Source organism: Ahaetulla prasina, chromosome 3, assembly GCF_028640845.1.
Source record: "Ahaetulla prasina isolate Xishuangbanna chromosome 3, ASM2864084v1, whole genome shotgun sequence".
NCBI lineage: Eukaryota > Metazoa > Chordata > Lepidosauria > Squamata > Colubridae > Ahaetulla > Ahaetulla prasina.
The window spans coordinates 104,986,023-105,007,982 of NC_080541.1; the positions used below are offsets into that span (position 1 = coordinate 104,986,023).

The 21,960-nt window shown below is 36.3% G+C and overlaps 1 protein-coding gene across 6 annotated transcripts in view; it reads left to right on the forward strand.

The window, feature by feature from the left end:
- ADCY2 (adenylate cyclase 2) overlaps nucleotides 1-21,960 on the forward strand; it is a 147,080-nt gene that overhangs the window by 121,179 nt on the left and 3,941 nt on the right. For 3 of the 6 annotated variants that reach the window (XM_058177455.1, XM_058177457.1, XM_058177454.1), the window contains 4 exons: nucleotides 10,662-10,820; nucleotides 14,064-14,210; nucleotides 17,032-17,139; nucleotides 19,169-19,283. In XM_058177455.1, the coding sequence (XP_058033438.1) occupies nucleotides 10,662-10,820; nucleotides 14,064-14,210; nucleotides 17,032-17,139; nucleotides 19,169-19,283 (529 nt within the window). Of the gene's footprint in view, nucleotides 1-10,661; nucleotides 10,922-14,063; nucleotides 14,211-16,456; nucleotides 16,537-17,031; nucleotides 17,140-19,168; nucleotides 19,284-21,960 lie in introns of those variants that run through there. The other 3 variants (XM_058177458.1, XM_058177456.1, XR_009154471.1) reach the window with 3 other exon arrangements.

Sequence of the window (21,960 nt, forward strand, 5' to 3'; positions counted from 1 at the left end):
TGTCTAAGTGTCATGCTTCCAGAATTCTCTAGCATTTTTGTACTTGGCTTGGTCTAGAACAGGGCTGTCAAACTTGTGGCCCGTGGACCGGATGTGGCAAGTTTCGATACATCACGTGACACTGTCATGACAACACGAGTTTGACACCCCTGGTTTAGAATATTCATAGTTATTGTGCTGAAACTATGGTTAAGTTTGTACATCTATTTTGAAACTAAGAAATATTTAAAGTATATTAAATTAAATTCTCAGATTAACCAGCCATCAACAGGCATTTTGAGATAAACAACATCTACATTCAAAAGAGACAATCAAAATGTCAAAAAGGAAACAAAAATATCAAAACATGTTCTCCCCAGCAATCAATATCCAGACAAGTAGGGAATAACACCAAGATTAACACTAAACTAACAATCAAGAAGTAATCTATTTTTTTTAAAAAAAAATACTGTGTAAAAAGTGCATATATTGGATGGGAGCAAGAGTATGGTATGGTACATGAGGAGAAATGTTAGGTGTGGTAAGTTGGATCCGGTGGGGATGTGTGTATAGTAAATCAAAAAAGAGAGGTGATTAGGAATGAATAGATTTATAGGTGAATATGGATTAAAAATAATTAAAAGAAATAACCATTGTGAAGGAAGAAGACTTCATTGGTTTGATTATATAGAGAGAATGAATGAGGATCAAATCAGCAAATAGATACATGAAAGAAAAAAATCATGGGCTGAGATGAAGGGATAATACTTAAAAAGCTGTGGTTGGATGGAGTTCATGTAATCCTCAAATAGAGCAAGAGTATATTTAAAGTATAAAGAATAAAAGGCAACACATGAATTGGTTTATGGACTTGGTGGGGTGTGTGTGTGTGAGTCTGGTTTGTTTTACAGACAGAGACAGCTTTGAAAAAGATATTGGACAACTATTAGATAAACTCTAGCTTAGCCCTGAAAGGAATTGATTTCGGTTGTTGGAAACCGGCATGAAGTTGCAAGGATGTCTCCCTTAATGATCCACAATTCTTGTTTAACAATGGCAATGGGAACTGCAGGGTTTGCTGTTGCTAAATGATACAGACATGTGGCGTTGTAGTCCACATTGCTCAGCACCAGAAATTCTGGTCCCAATTGCCATCATAACATGGGTCTACCTGTATTGATAGTGCAACTAAACAATCAGATAATCCAAATTTCAATTTTCCATTGCAGTTATTCCATTCCATAACTGTATAACTAAATAAAGATTCTAGCATTCTAACACTAATTTTAAATTGAAACTACTAGGGCTGTGCACTTTCCTATTTCTTAAAATTGATCTGTTTATTGCAATAATTTAGATAAATTGGTTTTCTATTTTTGGTAATTCCATTTAGTAGTGTTTTATAGTCTTCTAGTAAGGATTGGAAGAGAAGATGTTGGTTTTCCTCAGTAATTTAGCCTAAAATAGCAATGGGGCACTAAGAGATTACAATGTTCATTTTTAAGATAAATGCAGAATTCAGAAAAAAATCTCTTTGATATATTTTGTATTACTAAAGTTCTGAAACTTTACTGTAGATGATCTAGGTATCCAAGATGGCCCTATTTGTAAATGTTCATAAGTTATAACTATACTTAGTACCTGAACCTGAGGAGAACCTATTTTCCTTAACTGATAAGACTAAAGATACACATATTCCAGCATTATTTTTGTAGATGAAGATAACTTTGTCATCACAGCAATAGTATAGAAAGAACATGATCAGATGGTCCAGTTTTGCACCATTTTGAAATCATTTATTCGTTTTGAATAAATGCTTGGTCCAAATAAATCCATGCTCCAAATCTGCCTTGTAAAATACAACATTCTTTATTTTGTGAAGAGAGGCTAGTCTCAAGGTGGTTGAATATTTCGTTTCTCTTGGTGGGTATATTTGAACTTGCTTTCCTGTTGGAAGTGGTATATAAGATGCTACCGTTGACATTGCTGCTATTAGACATTTTTCATCCTTTAAGACTGCCCAAACTTTCAGTTTAAAAAGCATGATGGGCTTGATTCCTTGGAATTTAATTGAAGGATAGGGAACCGAGACTGGAGAAATTATTAAATATGGAAGACAGGCCATCTGCACGCACATATGCATACTGATCGCTTTGCAACTATAAGGAACACCTAAGAAATGTACCAACATTCATCCTTTAAAAAAACTTCTATATGAAAAATTTCTTTCATCAAATGGAAATGAGAACTGATAGAAAAAATGTAGTGGAATTATATATTGTGGTTAGAATATAAGATTTGCTACTCTTGTATCTACTTTCAATTTCACTAATATAAAGAAATAAGTTTATATTAATACTAAATTTTAAATAAATTTTATAAACAAATATTTAAATAAATATTAAATGATAGAAGAAATAATTTTTAATAATATTTTGAGCTCTTTTTTCTGAATACCATTCATACTATTTATATTGTATATTTCTTGGACAAAAAGTTCTGAATTTTGTGCGTGTCTTTCTAAGGTCACTGTTGTTTCCATTGTATTTTCTTTACCAACTATCCTTTTTGCTACAGCTGCTTAGCACTGTGACAGATTTATGGCTTTTTCTGCTCTATCGTAGTACAAAACTAAGGAAAACCTTACTTGGCCAGCAGGAAGTAGCAAAAGACTATTGAGCTGTTGAATCTGATCAAGATATTGTTCTCCTGTGGCCTTTGCAATTATTGTTGTTAGGATGTACTATTTAATTGAAAGTCTTTTTATCACTTCGGAAAATTGAATAGTGCAAAGAAATATTAAGCTTTAAGTAACCTCTTAATTCTTTCTTAAAACAAAGACTAAGCAAATGGAGTGTTTTAATTTGCAATCTTGGTATTAATTAGTAGATAGAGACTGTTATTTTCTCCCATTCCTCCTAGGTTTGACCTTATGGTTATATTGCACTGAGCTTTAGAATTTAATATGGTTCGTGGACAATTACAGGTGGTCCTTGCTTACTGAATGCCTCATTCACATTCCTTGTGTGTCCAATCACACTTGGCCCATAAAGAATTCTATTTGATTCTATTCTATTCAGCAACTGTTCCAAGTTACAATGTGCTGGGGAAAAATCTCTATGACCAAAGCCTGCATTTATAATGTTTGTAGCATTCCATAGTTACTATTAGAGTCCATAGGGGGTGTCCCATTCCTGATCTATTGTTTTTATTCATTTTTTTTTTTGTCACAACAGCATATATAAGCATATGCATGAAATAATTATACAATATATAAGCATATATATATATATAAGCATAAGTATGTAATAACTATATTAATTGGATATAATGAAAGGAAACAATAGGACAGGAACGGTAGGCACATATGTGCTCTTATGCATGCCCCTGTTAGGAATGGGGTGAGGTCAATAGTAGACAGTTTTTGGTTAAAGCTTTTGGGATTTTGGGAAGAGACCACAGAGCCAGGTAGTGTGTTCCAAGCATTAACAACTCTGTAATTGAAGTCATATTTTCTGCAATCAAGATTGGAGTGGTTAACATTAAGTTTAAATCTATTGTGTGCTCTTGTATTGTTGCAATTGAAGCTGAAGTAGTCTTTGACAGGAAGGACATTGTAATGGATGATTCTATGAGTTAAACTCAGGTCATGTCGAAGGCGGTGGAGTTCTAAGTTTTCTAAACCCAGGATTTCAAGTCTGATGACATAAAGTATTTTATTGTATTCAGAGGAGTGGAGAACTCTTCTTGTAAAGTATTTCTGGACATGTTCAATTGTATTGATGTCTGAAATATGGTATGGGTTCCAGACAGACGAGCTGTATTCTTCCTCCATAGACACTTCCTGTGGGACTTTCAGACAGACAGGCAGGTATTGGCCAATATATTCTGGTAGTAGAAAAGGCCAGAAGAAGATGGTGGTGATAGATTTAGCATTGCCAAATGACAGTAACATTAGGAAGAAGGAGTATAAGAAGCTGGAAAAGTGCCAGGACCTGAAGAAGCAGTTTGAGAGGATGTGGACAGTAAATGCCAAAGTGGTCCCAGTGGCAGTAGGAGCATTTGGGACTGTGACTCCTAAACTGGGTGAGTAGCTTCAACAGATCCCAGCGACAACAACAAAGTTCTCTGTCCAGAACAGAGCACTGCTAAGAACAATTAAGATACTGTGCAGAACCTTCAAACTCAGAGAGCTGTAGTGTAGGATCCAAGATTGAGAAAGACACATGCCATCTTGAGGGATGAGAAGGGATTCCCCCCCCCCTCATTTTTTGATATTTTGTCTGATTTCACTTGTCTGAGATTGTATAGATCAGGGGTCTCCAACCTTGGCAACTTTAAGACTTGTGGACTTCAACTCCCAGAATTCCTCAGCAAGAATTTAAGGAATTCTGGGAGTTGAAGTCCACAAGTCTTAAAGTTGCCAAGGTTGGAGACCCCTGGTATAGATTCTATAGGTTGGACAGGGGGCTGGATTAGAAGACCTCCAAGGTCCCTTCCAGCTCTATTCTATCCTAAATTTTAAATAGCTACCCATTTCAATCTTGTGACTCTGCAATGCAAGACATAAAAATAATTATTAAAAAGGCAGAAAAGTAAAGGCAAAGCTCCTAAAAACTCTTATTAGTAGAACTATCGCTTAGAAGTCAATACTCAAAAACCACACTAAAATATATTAACGTCAAAAATGGATATTGTAAAGAACTACAAGAATAAGTATCAACTTATTGGAAAAAAGTAGTAGGAAAGTATGTGCTTCATTTCTTCTCAATCTCTTATTTATTTTATTTCTTCTCAATGGTTTCAGTCTATAATGGAAACTTACGACTTGAGTAAGGTCCTTTTTTTAAGGGCTAGCTGAAATTTTGAGTAATAGAAATTGCTTGTTATGGCTCATCCATAAAATTGTACTGGACAGGAAGTGGTAAAAAGAGGAAGGATGCAACAGAATAATAATTAAGGAGATTGTATAGTTGAACTGAATGTTATCCAGGTGTCGCTAGTAATGCCAAGAGGGGAAAATAGAACATCAAACCATTCTATAACAAATTATTTAAATTTTGAAAGCAGAGAAAAATTCAAATGGTCCGTTCAAGGACCAGTCATAGAATAATCCAATACTTTAAATATTTGGCCATTTAATAAGACATGGTACGTCCTTGCAAATTAATAACATTGATAGCAGTGAAGTTTGTGGCTATATTTTAACATTTAACTAATGAAAAAGGATTATCTTATTAACTCAGTGTTAAAATGCTACCTGAACAAGAATTTATTTCAGATGTATGCAGGACTAAAACCGGGGGTAGAATAATTCCATCCAGTTTCTGGATAAAATATTATTTTTATGTTAGATGATATAGAACTCATTTTTCAAAAATCTCTTAGGGTTTTCTTAGCTTCTCCTTCCAGGCAATCTATTTTGCCTTGATATGAACACAAAGCTGTTGTATCTATTGTATCATGTCTGTCTGTGTGTTCTCTCTCTCTCTCTCCCCCCTCCTCTCTCCACATACATAACACACACACACACATGCAATACACACACACATACACACAAATATACGTACACACACATGTGTGTGTGTGTATCTCGCTAGTCATCTTGAATACATATAGGAAAGGAAGCTTGAGAGTTCACAAGATTTAAGAGAGTTTTTTGGTCACTAAATTTGTAAATTTTATGAGAATGTATTTGAATCTAATATTCTTCAAAATGAAGCTTAGGTCTCTGCAGTATTAAAATCTGATCATGATCATACACACACTGCAAATTATAGACCCACACCTAATGAATGTAGATATTAAAAATTGCTATCGAACAATTCTAAATGATATTAGTTGTCTTGAAATATCCTGATCAAATTAAATTTATTTTTGCAGACTAGAGGCTAACTAAATAACTATATGAGATTAAGTGGATCTCACTGTAATTAATAATTGATTAATTACTGAATGGAGAGAATGCATTTGACCAAATAGGTGATCCCTACTTTTTAATTATAATATTAAAAGCCCCCTCTTCTTTCCTCAAGAATATTTTAAGTGGATTTACACTTTTTTTATTCTTCAAATTTTCACATGAGAGTTACTGGTATCTTATCTCTCCACCCTTTTCTTCTTTATTGTTTGATTTTGAACTTTAATAATTACATTTCACAATTAAGCAGAGTGGTGAGATTCAAGTAGCTCTATTTGCAAATGGCTTGTTCGTATTTACTGATAAAATAAAACATGATTTTGTAGCCTTTTCTCAGTATGATATAAATTGGTTAAAATTTGAACTGATCCCTCTGGTACTTAATGTCTCATCAAAATCAGTTTTGTCTGAACAGTTCAGATGCTGTCTAAGCCAATCAATTATTGAGCTTTTACATTAGGGTGCCCTGAGTCTGAATGAATTTGGTTTCACAGAAATCCAATAAAAAAGCAAACTTGGTTTGAGAATACCAAGATATATATAACAACAGAAATAACTTGGTATAACAATATGTTTCAAATATATTATTAGATAAACAGATGGAGCTCACTTAAACTAAAATTAGTTGGGTGGTTTTGCCTCTTACTATATGTAGATCTTGTGTAGGGGTCTATAGTTGCATACAATACATTTAATGTCTTCATAATTCTAGTTAAAATTGAATAAATTTTAACAGGATAGCTTGTGTTTAATTTAGAATGTGATTGACTATGTGTAAAGTGTCTTCTGGAAAACATCAAAGTAGGGGGTTTCTTTATAAAGCATATGACAGTCACATTCAGTAATTAATCTAATCAGTACTTTCTTTTACTTCTGTCACAGCAGCGTTAGCGAAGACTGCTTTTGTGACCAAATTATTCTTACAGATTTTAGAGTTTTGAGCTGCATAGAAATGTCACAGTCCTTAGAATTTAAGAAACCCATTCAGCATTCCCTTTGTTGCCTATAAGTCAGTGACTTGTAATAAATACTGAATTTTACATTTTAACACTCTGTATCGCTTTTCAAAGGGAATAGGAAAATAGAAAACATCATACAGCTGCAATACCTCTTAAATACTGAGCTATAGGTAGTCTTGACTTAAGACCATTCATTCATTCACTGTCCAGTTGAAGTTATAGTGGTGCTGGATGAAGGAACTTATGACCCATGCCCAAAGTTATGGCCATTGCAGTTCCCACATGGCCACGTGATCAAATTCAGGTGCTTAGCAACCTACCCATATATGCGAGGGATGCTGCAACATCCCCAACCATTTATCTCTCCCATCATCTATGCTCTTGATCTCCTATCATCCCAGCTGGCCTTAACCATCTACTTGCTCCTGCTACTGACAGGGCATGCCCAGCCTCGCTGGTGGGAGCCAAAAGCAGGTTTTTTTTTTCTTTTTCAGAATATAAAGCCAGCCCCAGCCCCACCCAAGAGCACTTTGCAAAAGGGCACTTGGGTGCACTGTGGTTCAAGGGATGCTTTCAACTCCCCACTTTTTTTTTTAATTTAATGTGGTATAAATCCAGGCCCAGTCCAGCCCAGCCAAGCAGCGAAGCTGAGCATGTCTCATTTGCAGCAGGAGCAAGAAGATGGCAAAGGTGGGCTGGGATGATGGAGCATAGGATGGCAAGGATGAAAGGGACTGGAGCTAGGATGGCTATGACTTTCTGGGACATGGCAAACATCCCAGAGCCACATAGTTTTGGGTCTGCTTGCTGCCCCTCAAGACAAGTTGCAGGATAGCCAGAAGGGCAGTTTAGAGAGAGTTGGAGAGTCTCTTACCTTACTGAGACTCAGGGCTGAAGAGGTGGGTCTTTAGCTAATGACTGGTAAAATTCATTTAATGATGGTAACGGGTTTCTGGGATTGTGGTCGCTAAGCAATATAGTTACATGACATCGTGCTTTATGCTTGCATCACTTAGGAACCAAAATTCTGGGCCCAGTTGTGGTCCTAAGTCAAGGACTATCGGCATCAGATGAAAGCTGATGTGCAGTTTTTCCCTTTTGGTCTGTACTCAGGAAAACAAAACGAAGACGTTTTATAATTCATTGTGCACATTGTTAACTTCAGGTTTAAAAATTGAATTCATGTTCCGCCTCTGTTTTGAAGTGTGGAGAATGCAGTTGATCCTGGGGAGAGATGGAAGTGTACAGGAATGAGATCCGATGGTGGAAAGTGAACAAACAGTAATGTCTTGGTTGCGATGGACTGTGGAGAGTTGGTATAGATAGGCCTCAAATTACAGTTGGTCATTTATTGACCATTCAAAATTACAATGGATTCCCCTTGGGAGTACTTACCTGGATTCAAAATTCTGATGGTCACCTACCCCCCTCATTCATGTGACCACCTATCAGGTTCTCTCTCTTATGGCTATTTGTGTCATATAATATATGTGGGTATATACATAATTAGTTAGTTAGTCATGTTTAGGTAGTGTATATTGGTGAGCCTTTGAGAGCTGCATGCAAAGAAATTTCATTTTAATGTATGCTGATTAGTATACATTCAAAGTGGCAATAAAGTTATTCTAAGTTCTATTTTCAGATTCCCATAGTCCCATAACTGCAGCTCTGTTAAAACATCAGGTGATAGCTTGGCAGGAAGCCTTTGTCCAGATTCATGAAGCACACCAATTGCACCTTTCCCTAAATTATGAATCTTGTCTCACTCAAGCCTTAGTCACCCTACATGTGGATTTACAGCAGAACACTCTTGCCCTTAAGACCATTTGGAAGCTGCAGCAGGTCCACAATACAATGGTACAGACTCTTAGGGTCATATGTTGGTGCACCCATGTGACATCTCTGCTACTTGCACAGCACTGGTTATCCCTAAGGAGGCAATTCAAGGTTGTGACCTATAAAGCGCTTCATGGAATAGGGTCTGGTTATCTGAACGTAGCTATTCTCCCATCATTTCTAACTGGTAAGACCTTATGGGCCTTATTTTTAAAATGTTGATGGGGCCGTAATGACCTCTCTTTCTGTAGCAGAGCTGTCTTGTAACATAGCATCTCCCCAGAAGTTTGAATTGTTCTTCAAAACAGGCCTCGAAGATTTAGTTCCTTCTTCAGATGCCCTATTAGAGAAGTATCTGTCTTTTGTGAGCATTTTATTAATGTGTTGAGTGGATTAGTCCTTGAGTTATCACATTATTTTTTGCTTTTATTGTATTGGATATACTTTTAATATGCATGCTTCCAGAGTCATTGCAAAATGGACAGCTTTAGAAACTAGATTTATAAATAAGTAAAATATATTTGAAGCATTTCTTTTGAAGCAAGGCTTTTTTATCACTGACTATATAAATAGTAGATTTCTTTATTCAGTGTCATTACTTTTATTTGGTAAATAGATTAATATCAAGACGCATATTTCATTCTCCCTGTCAACAAAAATAAAAAGTCACACTAAATGAAATCAAGTGTGACTGAATTTCTGATTCAGTATCATTTTCATTCATTATTTTTTTTAAAAGGCCTGGTATTATATAGCATCCTCTCTCCCTTTTCATTCATATGCTTTCCCTTGTCCTTTGCATTTTTGGAGAAACATTTTTCTTCTTTTCATTATGATCGATGAGAGTCATGAAAGAAAATTATTCACCGTTTTTTTCTGTTTGTTTTTTATTAATTGCTTTCTCCATTCCCTCTTGCTCCCATCTCCCCAGAAGCTTATTTTGTTTGAACTTTTTTCATGCTATTTCTACAGAAGAGAGAGGAGTATTAACAGTATTTTAGGGAGGTGAGATATTTCCACTATCGATTCAAAAATGGAGATGTTTCTGATAGCTTCCGGTAGTTGCCTTTTCCATGTCTTCAAAAATGGAAGCAGTAGCTATTTCCTATTTTATTGATTCTATTTTCCCCCCTCCCCATTTTTTTAATCATAATTCTGTTTCACCTTACTTTTCACTGTGCTCATCTTTCTAATTATTATTTTTAATGTTATTTTAGTTATTTTTAAATCTTTCCTATTTGTTCTCAAATAAAAACCAAGTTATTACAAGGATACCTTAAGCTTTAAGTTGCATGGGGTGTTTTATTCATATACTCGACCATCTCTCATTATCTGGGTTGACTTCAGTCTAAGTTAAAATAGGATTAAGTATTTCAGGATTATGCATACTATGAGAACCTAGCTATTTTCTCAGGGAATTGTTTTGTTACATGACTTTTGTAATAAGCAAACTCAGCAATCGTGTCCTTCTTCAGTATTCTCAGTGTTGTATTCCTCTTTTCCCTTAACTGTTTTATTGGACTCCTTCTCGAGACTTAACATTGTTCGACATGTTGTTAAGTTATGCATTCAGCTCAGGGGTGGGTTCTACCTACCTTTACTACCAGTTTGCATTGCTCTGTTCGTGCACGCAGAAGAGTTTTGATGACATCAGTGGGCAGATCCCCCCGCCGGTTTTACTACTGATTCTATAGAACCGGTCCAAACCGGGGACAACCCACCACTGATTCAGCTCTTATTTGATATATGAGATTGTAGCTTGAGATATGATAGCACAACATGCACATGCCATATATTGTAGAAATGGTATAATATTGTAAAAATGGATACAATCCTTAAGTGGATCAGGATAAGAACATCTCTTGGGGTGAATGTATATATAAATATATATATATATTTCTCTTTAAAACCATCTGATAGGACAAGATGCCTATTGTTTCTTTACTTCTGTGTCCTCTTTGTAACAGAATGAATATTACTGTAGGTTAGATTTCCTGTGGAAGAACAAGTTCAAAAAAGAACGTGAGGAGATTGAGACGATGGAGAATTTGAATCGGCTTCTTCTGGAAAATGTATTGCCTGCTCACGTGGCTGAACATTTCTTGGCAAGGAACTTGAAGAATGAGGTCAGTCCACCTCACTACATCTCATCTTAGGTTAACTGACCAGGTCAATTTCCAGAGAGCAGAAGACAAACCACAGACTGTAGATTCACCTGCCCCAGAAAGTAAGAACTGGCAAAACAGCTTAACTCCATGTCTGTTTGCTATTTGTGAGAAGACAGGGTTGAAAAAGAAAATCATGGCATATTTTTTCTGGTACTCAAGTACCACTGAGTATGGTATGCTAAAGCACTGTTTTTCAACTTCAGCAGCATTAAGATATGTGGACTTCAATTCACATAATTCCCCTAGCCACATATCGCAAAGTTGCTGAGTTTGAAAAACACTGCTCTAGGACATGGTTGCCATTTGGATGGAACAAACCATGGAGACCTATGTGCCCTCTTTTATATCTGTTAATTTACAAATAACATGTTTCTGTTTGTGAGTATTTGGAGTTGCACAGAACAAACAGAATAGATTTGGAGTCACCAGTTCTTGGGCTCATTATTGCAAGCAATCCTTAAAAAACAAACCTTTGTGTTTCTTGCAAACTATATTCCAACACAAAATTACATTTCTATTAATCCCTCACATGCACTGAAAAGACATGGATCTGTAATCAGGGCAGGGGTGAAATGCAGCAGGTTCTGACAGGTTCTGGAGAACCGGTGGCGGAGATTTTGAGCAGTTTGGAGAACCAGCAAATACCAACCTCTGGCTGGCCCCAGAGTGCGGTGGGAATGGAGATTTTGCAATATCCTTCCCCCAGGAGTAGGGAGGGAATGGGGATTTCACAGTATCCTTCCCCTGCCACGCCCACCAAGCCACACCATGCCCACCAAGCCACGCCCATAGAACCAGTAGTAAAAAAATTTGAATTTCACCACTGAACCAGGGTGTAGACTATACCTCCAAAGGCAATAAAAAGAAAAGCTTAACTCTTACCAAATCATCTATTGGCTTGAAGGACCAGGGAAAGAAGTAGATCATTTGTGTCTTGGCAATTCCATACAGTTTCTTGCAAAAATCCTGAAATCGCACAAAATTATAGTCATTTTAATTGTAAAAAATATTTTAAATTACTTGGGTCAGTGACTCCTTCTCCATCCTATGAAGGAGGCAATGGCAAAGCACTTCTGAAAAACATTGCCAAGAAAATTGCAAAAAACCAACTCAAAGGCATAAAACCGGAGCCAGTTTGGTGTGGTGATTAAGGCACCAGTCTAGAAACTAGGAGACTGTGAGTTCTAGTCCTAGCTTAGGCCCAAAGCTCCTTAGCTTTGTGCCTAGGGCTTTCAGACAGTCACTCTCCATCAGTCACAGGAAGGAAGTAATGCAAACCATTTCTAAAATCTTGCCAGGAAAACTGCAGGAACCTATCCAAGCGGTCATCAGAAGTAAAAAAAAAAATATCTGACTTGAAGGCATTTTTTAAAAATACTATTTTAGTCCATTAGCAAGCATCCACCTGCTGACAGTTTTCCCAAAACAAAATCCTTACAAGATATAACTTGAAAGTATAATTTCTTTTCTGCTTTAGCATTTTCTAAAATGATAAAATTTGTTTCCCCTCCCCCAGAACTGTAAAATATTACCAACATTGTTGTTACAGTGGGAAATTCTATAGCCTATGAAAATGACCTGCTTTGCGTAGGAAGTAATTCTCTCCCCAGCTACCTTTTTTCATTTCCATCTGAAACCTAGGTATTACAAGCAGTCAGTTTTCTCTTCCCTGGCCATGACATTTAGAGTTGTATTTATATAGTTTCCAGTGATCCAGTATTTGTTTGCTAGGGTTTTCAAAGCCTTCAAAAGGGACAATTGTCACAGCATGTAAACAAGAGCAAAGTTCCCTTCCTTGAAGTGTTAAAGTAGCTGCAGGCTCTGGAAGGCCAGATTCAACTGCTTCAGAGGCAGTTTTCTCTGCGTTCTTTTGATTGCGTGATTGCTTGATTTTTCTAGCCGCTCTGGAATATGTTTTCTCTTGCATATATACATGAGCACAGAAAACTAGAAAAAGTCTTCAAAGCAATTCCAAAGAACGGGGATGCATGAACTCATTGGGTGAGATGCTCTTGACCATGTATTTTGAGAAATGTTCCTTCAAAATACATTGCATATTTCTGTGATTTTATAACTGATTCACTCCAAGTGTTCTCCTGCTGCTTAGAAAGACCTCTATCAAGCATGCTAATGTAATATCATCATATTTTTATCTAGTTGGAAGGGCTTCTGAATTCTGATTTAAGGATCAGTCTCATGACACAATATCTGTCTTATTGATCTGTTGCAGACCACACAACAGTAACAGACAGACAGCAATTTACTTGCACTAGGCCATATCACTGGAAAAGGCAATTATGTACATTCACACAGAAAATCCTAAAATGCATTGGCTGCTCCCCTCCCTCCCCCCACTAAACTGCATATGGAAGCACAGCTGTGTGGGAACTGTATATGTAAATGGTTTTGGACTGGGGTTTCTTTTCAGCGTTCTCTGCTGGAAATGCTGAACAATGCTTTGATGGTAAATAATTTTGACTTCCTTTGGCAAGAATCTTTTTCATACATTTGCAATCTAATTAAAAAGATGAAACAAAGCAGTGTCCTATTTCACTCTTCCAAATACTATAACTTTCTCAATCTCCCATTAAGAGAGCAGGATCTGCGACAATTGCTACATCTTGCAAATCACAGACTTACATGAATTATGCCTATTAATTATTAAGGCCTTTTAAAAGAGATTAGTCAACTCATGGTGGCAAATATACCTAATATTCCTGCTTTCTGTTTTCCTCACAACAACAATGTGGTGAGAGAGCTGAGAGAGACTGACTGACCTAAAGTCACCCAGCCAGCTTTCATGCCTAAGAAAGAACTAGAACTCAGAGCCTCTTGGTTTCTAGGCCTGCACTTTCACCGCTACATCAAATTGGCTATTTGAGATGTATATCGCAGAAATGCTGAAATGTGTATCAAATATGTTTGGTGATGGCCAACATAATTTGTTGTAGTTAAGGATACTTGGCATACAGATGAATTTTAATTTAATAGTTTAATCAAATTAATAAATGCTTTTAATTTAATAAATAGTTTTTGATGAAACTAAAGCAAGAAGCAATGCAAAGTTGATATGACCTTATCTTTGTATAATTTTGTAAAAATCATTAGCGCTTTTTCCTTTTTTTTCTTTATTATTATTTTATGTATGACTTCTGCTGAAAACATGGACAACATTGTCTCTTATTCGTCTCTCAACAACAGGATTTATACCATCAGTCGTATGATTGCGTCTGTGTCATGTTTGCCTCCATTCCAGATTTCAAAGAATTTTATACAGAATCTGATGTTAACAAAGAAGGTTTAGAATGTCTCAGGCTTCTAAATGAGATCATTGCTGACTTTGATGATGTAAGTGTATTGTTCCGTCAATTAAAATATGAGCCAGAACTTATGCTGAAACAAAGACTTCTTAGCCACTCTCCAAGACAGGAATGGCTTTAACCCCATTAAGTCAATTAATTCTGTCCAAGAAATATATTTTGGAACACTACATTTGCTCAACCTTTCGGCAGAGAAAATTGTTTGCTTAGAATCTACAGAATAACAGAATTGGAAGGGACCTTGGAGGTCTTCTAGTCCAGTCCCCTGCTCAAACAGAAAACCAGACAAATGGTTGTCCAATCTAAGCAGTGTTGGCCATAATACGTAACTATGCCTAACTTTAAACTTCAAATCACACTATCAACTAGTTCATGGGATTCCTGCTGTAGAGAAGATTTTATTTATTTTTATTTATTTATTTGATTTTTATACCGCCCTTCTCCCGAAGGACTCAGGGCGGTGTACAGGCAAAAGTAAAAACAGACAATACAATATACAATTTAAAATGCAAATTAAAAAACTTATTATAATTGGCCTAAAACTTTAAAATATATAAAAAACTAAAACCCCATTTAAAAATTAGTAGTAGAAAATTTAAAATCAATAAAATTTAAGCCAGCCCCGCGCGAATGAAAAGATATGTCTTCAGTTCGCGGCGAAAGGTCCGAAGGTCAGGTATTTGGCGTAAACCCGGGGGAAGCTCGTTCCAGAGTGTGGGAGCCCCCACAGAGAAGGACCTTCCCCTGGGGGCCGCCAGCCGACATTGCTTGGCGGACGGCACCCTGAGAAGTCCCTCTCTGTGAGAGCATACGGGTCGGTGGGAAGATGGATGGAGAGAGTGCTGTGAATACCACCTTAAGTTCCTGGGGGACAAGAATTACCATACTTTTCAGAGTATAAGATGCACTTTTTCCCACCCTAAAAGAGGATGGAAATATTGGTGCATCTTATACACTGAATATAGCCATTTTTGGCCTCCTGAAGCCCCACCCTGCGCATCCCGTTTTTCACAAAAACAGGGCGCGCAGAGCGTTGGGAGGCTGGGGAGCGCAAAAACTTTTTTTTTTCTTCCTTACCCCTTTGAAATCTTGGTGCATCTTATACACTGGTGCGTCTTATAGTCCAAAAAATATGGTAAAGAGGGATAAAGTTGACTGTAGCCAAAAGGTGCTGTTATTTAATTGTGTGATGGTTAGATTCTTTTCCCTATATTTTACATATTTTGTAAAGAAATGTACAGAAAAAAGAGAATGAGCCAGTTTCCAAGTTGCTTAGGCATGTGGCCAAGTCTTCTCTAGAAGAGTCCTATAAGACCTCTGTCTCATTCCAGTTTCTTAGTGCAAGGAAGTTTCTTTGGTCTGTACAAATGACATCCTCCAAGTCTCTCCTTTGGCCAAAACATTATCTACTATATTATGGACATTATGGCATATTCTTTTTCAAGACCAAGCTTTGGATTGTTTGTTTTCTTAATTTAAAATGTTTTAAGTATAGAAAATCATTGAAGGGACTAATCTGGGAAGGTACACTATGAGAATGAGCAGAACAGTTATTAATTTAGCTGTTATTGAAGACAATGAACATTAATCATGTTAACAGCAAGCAGAACTTAGAAGCTGGGGCAAAAAAGTCATTGAGCTACCACTCACTGCTTTAGCAGCTGCAGAGTAATTGCCAAACTATTTTGATTAATACGTAGACATTATAATTATGCCATTTGCTGTGAAACTGTTCCTGAATCTCAAACTTTGTTATTTAAACAGTTTTACATATTTTTCTTCTGTGGTTTCTTCTGTGATTTGACCATTATTTCCCCATTATTATGATGACAGGTTAGCACTTTTATGGCCAGTGTATAAAACTATTTAAAGTAATATGTTTAGGAAATGCAGCACAATAGCTTTATGTTTAAACATGCGATGCTTCAAATCTGGCAAAGAAACTGAGCCTGGAGGAATGTAATTGAATACATAAAACAGCTTGTTGTGTTTACATTTTTGTGAGCATATGGAAACAAAAGAAAATACTGTTTAAAGTAATACTTCCATATGTATATTTTTCAGGGCTACATTAAATATTCTTTCTACAGTATATTTAAGTACAGCAAACCAAGAGCCGGTGTAATGTAGTAGTTAAAATTTGGGAATTGAATTGGGGACATGACAGTTCAATTTGTCATTCAGTAAAGGAATTCGCCAGTTGACTAAGGCTCAGTCATTCTGTCTCAGCCCACCCTATTTTACACATTTTTTGATATGGAATAAAATTTGCAGAGAAGAAATTCCCATCTATGCTGCCATGATGACAGCAGAGAAAATATGAAATGGAAATGGAAACCTAAGCATGAGTTACAGTGAGTATGAAATGTCAGGGACAGTAAACCAAACCACACTTCTTACAAAAAATTTTGGTTGACAGACTTACAAGCTTAGTTTCAAAGGATGAAGAATTTAGCAACATCAGCAGATTTTTCTGTGGCCATATAGCTTTGATGCTGCCATCCAGTCTGCACTCAGCGGCTATGATACAACTAAGTTGTTTCCTTCAATAAGGACCTGGGATAAAAATACTGGAATATGGAGATATGTTGGGGAAGGCTCACTTCATCTCACCTGCATATGCATTGTGCCTTAGCATGGGGTTTCTATATTATTTATGACATGGGCAGATACATTTAAAGAGATTACTACTGTTCTATTTAAACTACCCTAAAAAAATGGTGATAGTTCTTCTAGACTTGGGCTATTTGGGCTTTCTTTAAAGAAGTATCTAGTGACAAATATAGAAAGTGTGTATTAACAAAGCTAATATGTGATTGTTTTGTAATCAGCCATCTGTTTCTCCACAGCTGTTATCTAAGCCCAAGTTTAGTGGAGTTGAAAAAATCAAGACAATTGGAAGCACATATATGGCCGCTACAGGACTAAGTGCAATGCCCAGTCAAGAACACAGTCCGGTATACATCAATATTATACATAATTTGAAGAGATCATTAGTTAAAAAGACAGAGATTGGGATATGCTGCAGAAATTTAGTCATCCTGATCCTAATGAAGCTCCTCTGAATATTGCTCCAAGCTTATTTGGAGTATTCAGGGTGAATTTTCAGTCATTTCAGATTGAAAAATAAATCTGAGAAAGTACCACTGTAAACTCAGAGTAATTTGTTTGCCCCTTGCCGCTCTTGAATTAGGGTCACAGCATGGAACTGTCGTCTTGGCAAATGTAGTAAAAAGCCTCTATTCACCAAGAATGAAAGGATGTGTTAGAATCGGAGAAAGTGTGTCAAATTTTTCTTTCCCCATCAGAGTGGCTCCATCTGAAGCCCGACAACGAGCAGCATTTGTGGGGAGAATAAGTGTAAAGAAAAAGTCAATTGTTTCCCAACTATTATGTTCCTTCTCTGCAATTCTCTGCTGCTACATTTAAAGTTATGGGGTTAAATGCAAAAATTGATCCATATTGTGCTACGTGATTTACCCCTTCCTTCAAATAGAGATTCCTCCTTCAATATTTATTATTTGACTAGTTGTAGAATTACTGTTGTCGCATATGAAATACAAAACAATTACTGACACCTAAAATGCTCACTTTTCATCCCAAAACAACAATTTGCCAGTTTAATGGAAAAGTTACTGTCACTGTCAGTAGAATAAATAGAGTATGCTTCTGAGAGACTTCAAAACATCAGGTGGAAAATAATGTATTTATAATACCTAACATTTCACTGTTTATATCTTTAATTTGAAATTGTACAAATCAAACTTTATTTCTCTTCCTGCTCCAACGAAATTCAGAGGGATTTTGATTTTTACTTCTTTTGCAAGTAGGATACATTCAAAGAACTTTGCTGTATCTTCAAAATACACATAATAGCCCCATCCTACTTTGCTATTTTATCACTGCAGTTCATAAAACGGACACATGCCCTGGTGTGCATTCAAGATGAGACATAGTCCAAGACAGCTGGACTTGTCTCAGTAAAACAGATACAGGAACCCAAGGGATTGTTTCCTTCATTTTAATTTGCATTTTGCAGTAAAGGGCAGATTCCAATATTTCACAGTTTAGGCCCCAAACTGAGAATCTCATTGGGTTAGCCTTAACAACAGGCACTAACCTCTTTAAGATATATATTCTCCCTATGCTACTTCATGCAGCAGATCACTGACAGAGAGTGGAATGATGAGCATTGAGATTAGTAAGCTGCAAATGTTTATGCAAGGAAATTGGAAAAGGTCTTACCTATGGGAAACTGGCAGATGGTCTCATAACAAGAACTCAGAAATATCTAGATACAGCCCTTGGAAATTTCTTATCTGCAGGAAGAAAGTTTGTTCAGGATTTGAAGAATACTAGATTTATGTTGATGTTCATAAAGGTAAAGTTCCCCTTGCATACATGTGCTAGTCGTTCCCAACTCTAGGGGGCGGTGCTCATCTCTGTTTCAAAGCTGAAGATATCTCTGTGGTCATGTGGCCAGCATGACTAAACGCCAAAGGCGCACGGAATGCTGTTACCTTCCCACCAAAGGTGATCCCTATTTTTCTACTTGCATTTTTTACGTGCTTTTGAACTGCTAGGTTGGCAGAAGCTGGGACAAGTAACAGGAGCTCACCCTGTTACGCGGCACTAGGGATTCGGACCGCTGAACTTCCGACCTTTTGATCAACAAGCTCAGCGTCTTAGCCACTAAGCCATTGCATCCGCTTGATGTTCCATAGGTTGCAGCAAACATAACAACAAATGGTTTTGTGTTTTCTCAGATACTGCAATGAATAATATACAGCTTAATTTTTGCATATTTTCTAAGAAGTCCCCTTGATATTAATTATTGATACTGATATTATTAATGAATATTCATGTAGCCCTAAAATTGAGGCATTTCTTTCCAGAATGTTTTCATATGGATATGCATAGAAAACAAGTTTGGTGACATGTTTTGATGATTGCACTTGCCTTATTGTGGTCTGTGTTTGCATTCAGGAGCCTGACCGACAATATATGCATATTGGGACTATGGTAGAGTTTGCATTTGCCCTTGGAGCAAAACTGGATGTAATAAACAAGCATTCCTTTAATGATTTCAAACTTCGAGTAGGTAAGTGAAGAGTATCACAAATTGTCTCATAGCAGCAACTTGTAATGTTTCATTCTGTGTCACAAATTCATGGGGTTTTTTACTTAGTTATTTCAACAACTCACATGTCTATAAAAAGGGACAAATCTGTTTTATGTCCCACAGTCGTTAAAGATAAAAGGATAAAGTCCTAGCATAGCACAAAATGTTGGAAGGCAATGAACAAAGAAACCCCAGAAGCTTAACATGAATTCAGTCCATGGTAAGAATATGAAGCAGATTTTCTATAAGTAGAGAAAAAATGTTGTTACCATTTTCTCAAGGTTAGATTGTGATTATATAATGCTCTTTAGCAATTTCAGAAAATCATGCCAGGAAAGGAGAAAAAAAAGGACTATGAGAAGAAGTAAAATCACCTTATATACATTTTAGTGGAAACACTTTTTAAATAATGAAATAAGAATACAGTAGGTAGAGTTAAGTCCATGAAGGTCTTTGTGAGGAAGAGGAAGAGAGATTTTGGAAAGGTTGCATTTCCCCTGTGCTGGTTCACCATCTTTTAAAATTAAGAAATCTTTAGATCTGAACATGTGAGTTATACCAGCCTGCCTTATTTTATTTTATTATTTATTGTCAGGAATTCCATGGCTACTATCTCACGGGCTACAACAATCTATAAAACGTATCTGAAAATAGAAGTACCCTTTTCATTATCCTTTTCTTTTGTTATCATTCAACCCATAAATAAATAGATAAAATATTTTCTTTTTCTAAAATATTCAGAGTTTGTGGAATCAAAAGAAAGAACATTACATTTCTGGCTGACTGAAGTTTATTCCAATATTCAGCACCCTGTTAGGAACACAAAAAGTTTTTGAATACAATATGAAGATAAAAGGCATTGTGTGTGTGTGTGTGTGGTGTGTATGTAAATATAAAAAGTATTTAATTTAATAAAATATGCTTTTTATATTATCACTCAATATTTTGTTATTCTATCTAGCCCGTAGATTACAATCATCTTAGTTTACAGCATCCCCTAGTGTCAAAACCTTGGCAATGAATTGAACAGTATTTCATCCTCTTTATATGTACAATATTTTCTGCATTAGTTTCATCCTTTCCATTCAGAAAAACATTCCCAGTTTTGTTTATATGTAGGATATCCAGTGATTTCTACTTCTTTTCCTGAATACTGAGGATCCTATTCAAGGACAGAAGAGGGTGCAACATTTTTTCACCTCTTTTTCCTAGGATCCTCTTGTATTGATAGAATAGAATAGCATAGAATTTTTTATTGGCCAAGTGTGATTGGACACACAAGGAATTTGTCTTGGTGCATATGCTCTCAGTGTACATAAAAGAAAAGATATGTTCATCAAGAATCATAAGATACAAACCTTAATGATAGTCATAGGGTACAAATCAGCAATTAGGAAACAATATCAATATAAATTGTAAGGATACAAGCAACAAAGTTACAGTCATACAGTCATAAGTGGAAGGAGATGGGTGATGGGAACGATGAGAAGATTAATAGTAGTGCAGACTTAATAAATAGTTTGACACTGTTGAGGGAATTATTTGTTTAGCAGAGTGATGACGTTTGGAGAAAAACTGTTCCTGTGTCTAGTTGTTCTGGTGTGCAATGTTCTATAGCATCGTTTTGAAGGTAGGAGTTGAAACAGTTTATGTCCAGGATGCAAGGGGTCTGTAAATATTTTCACAGCCCTCTTTTTGACTCGTGCAGTATACAGGTCTTGAAGGCAGCAATTGTTTTTTCTGCAGTTCTAATTATCCTCTGAAGCCTGCGTCTGTCTTGTTGGGTTGCAGAACCAAACCAGACTATTATAGAGGTGCAAATGACAGACTCAATAATTCCTCTGTAGAACTGTATCAGCAGCTCCTTGGGCAGTTTGATCTTTCTAAGCTGCATCTAATGTGTGTTCATTGTATTGTGTTAAGTATCACTGAATGGAAAGTTACTGCATTCAGTTCTTCTCCTTGCCCCACTTCATTATTTTATTTATATTTTTGCTAGAAGAAAAGCACATGCAACTTAAAAATCATAGTTTTATGACCATGAATTGCCGCTAAATGCTGATAGGACCATTAAAACTGGTATAGGCATAATGTGGGTTATGGTGCTTATTTCTTATGATCAACATATCTGTCCTTATGCTCACATAGTGCATAAGATTTAGATCTGGAAAGGTAATAAGGTAATAATAAGTATCCCAGTCCTTGCTTGACTTACTCTTCCCAGTCCTTGAAGTTGCTTTGAGTGTGATTGATTGATATTCAACTAAAACATTAACTCATCTAAAATCTAAGTCTTCTTAAGAGCATAGGACCAAACACTATTAGAAAACTGACAAAATTTAAGTCCCTAGATTTAGATTTCCAATCAGCAGTGTTCCATGATATGAGAGAAGTGGCAATGTCAATGAAATTACAAGGTATTTTGCAGTTTACTGTGATCCCTGTCACTTCAGCTCATCCAGCTCACTGTTTGGGATAGGTTTCTAAAAATTCTCAACCAGATATTAGGACTCATCCAATATTTGTGCTATATATGCTAGACTCTTTCCAGGTAGAACTTTTTCTAGCGTAAGGAAGAATCATTGTCACTGGTATTGTTCAAGTAGTTTTTAGTTTGAAAAACCCTTAAATACTTAATCTTTGATTTTCATACCGT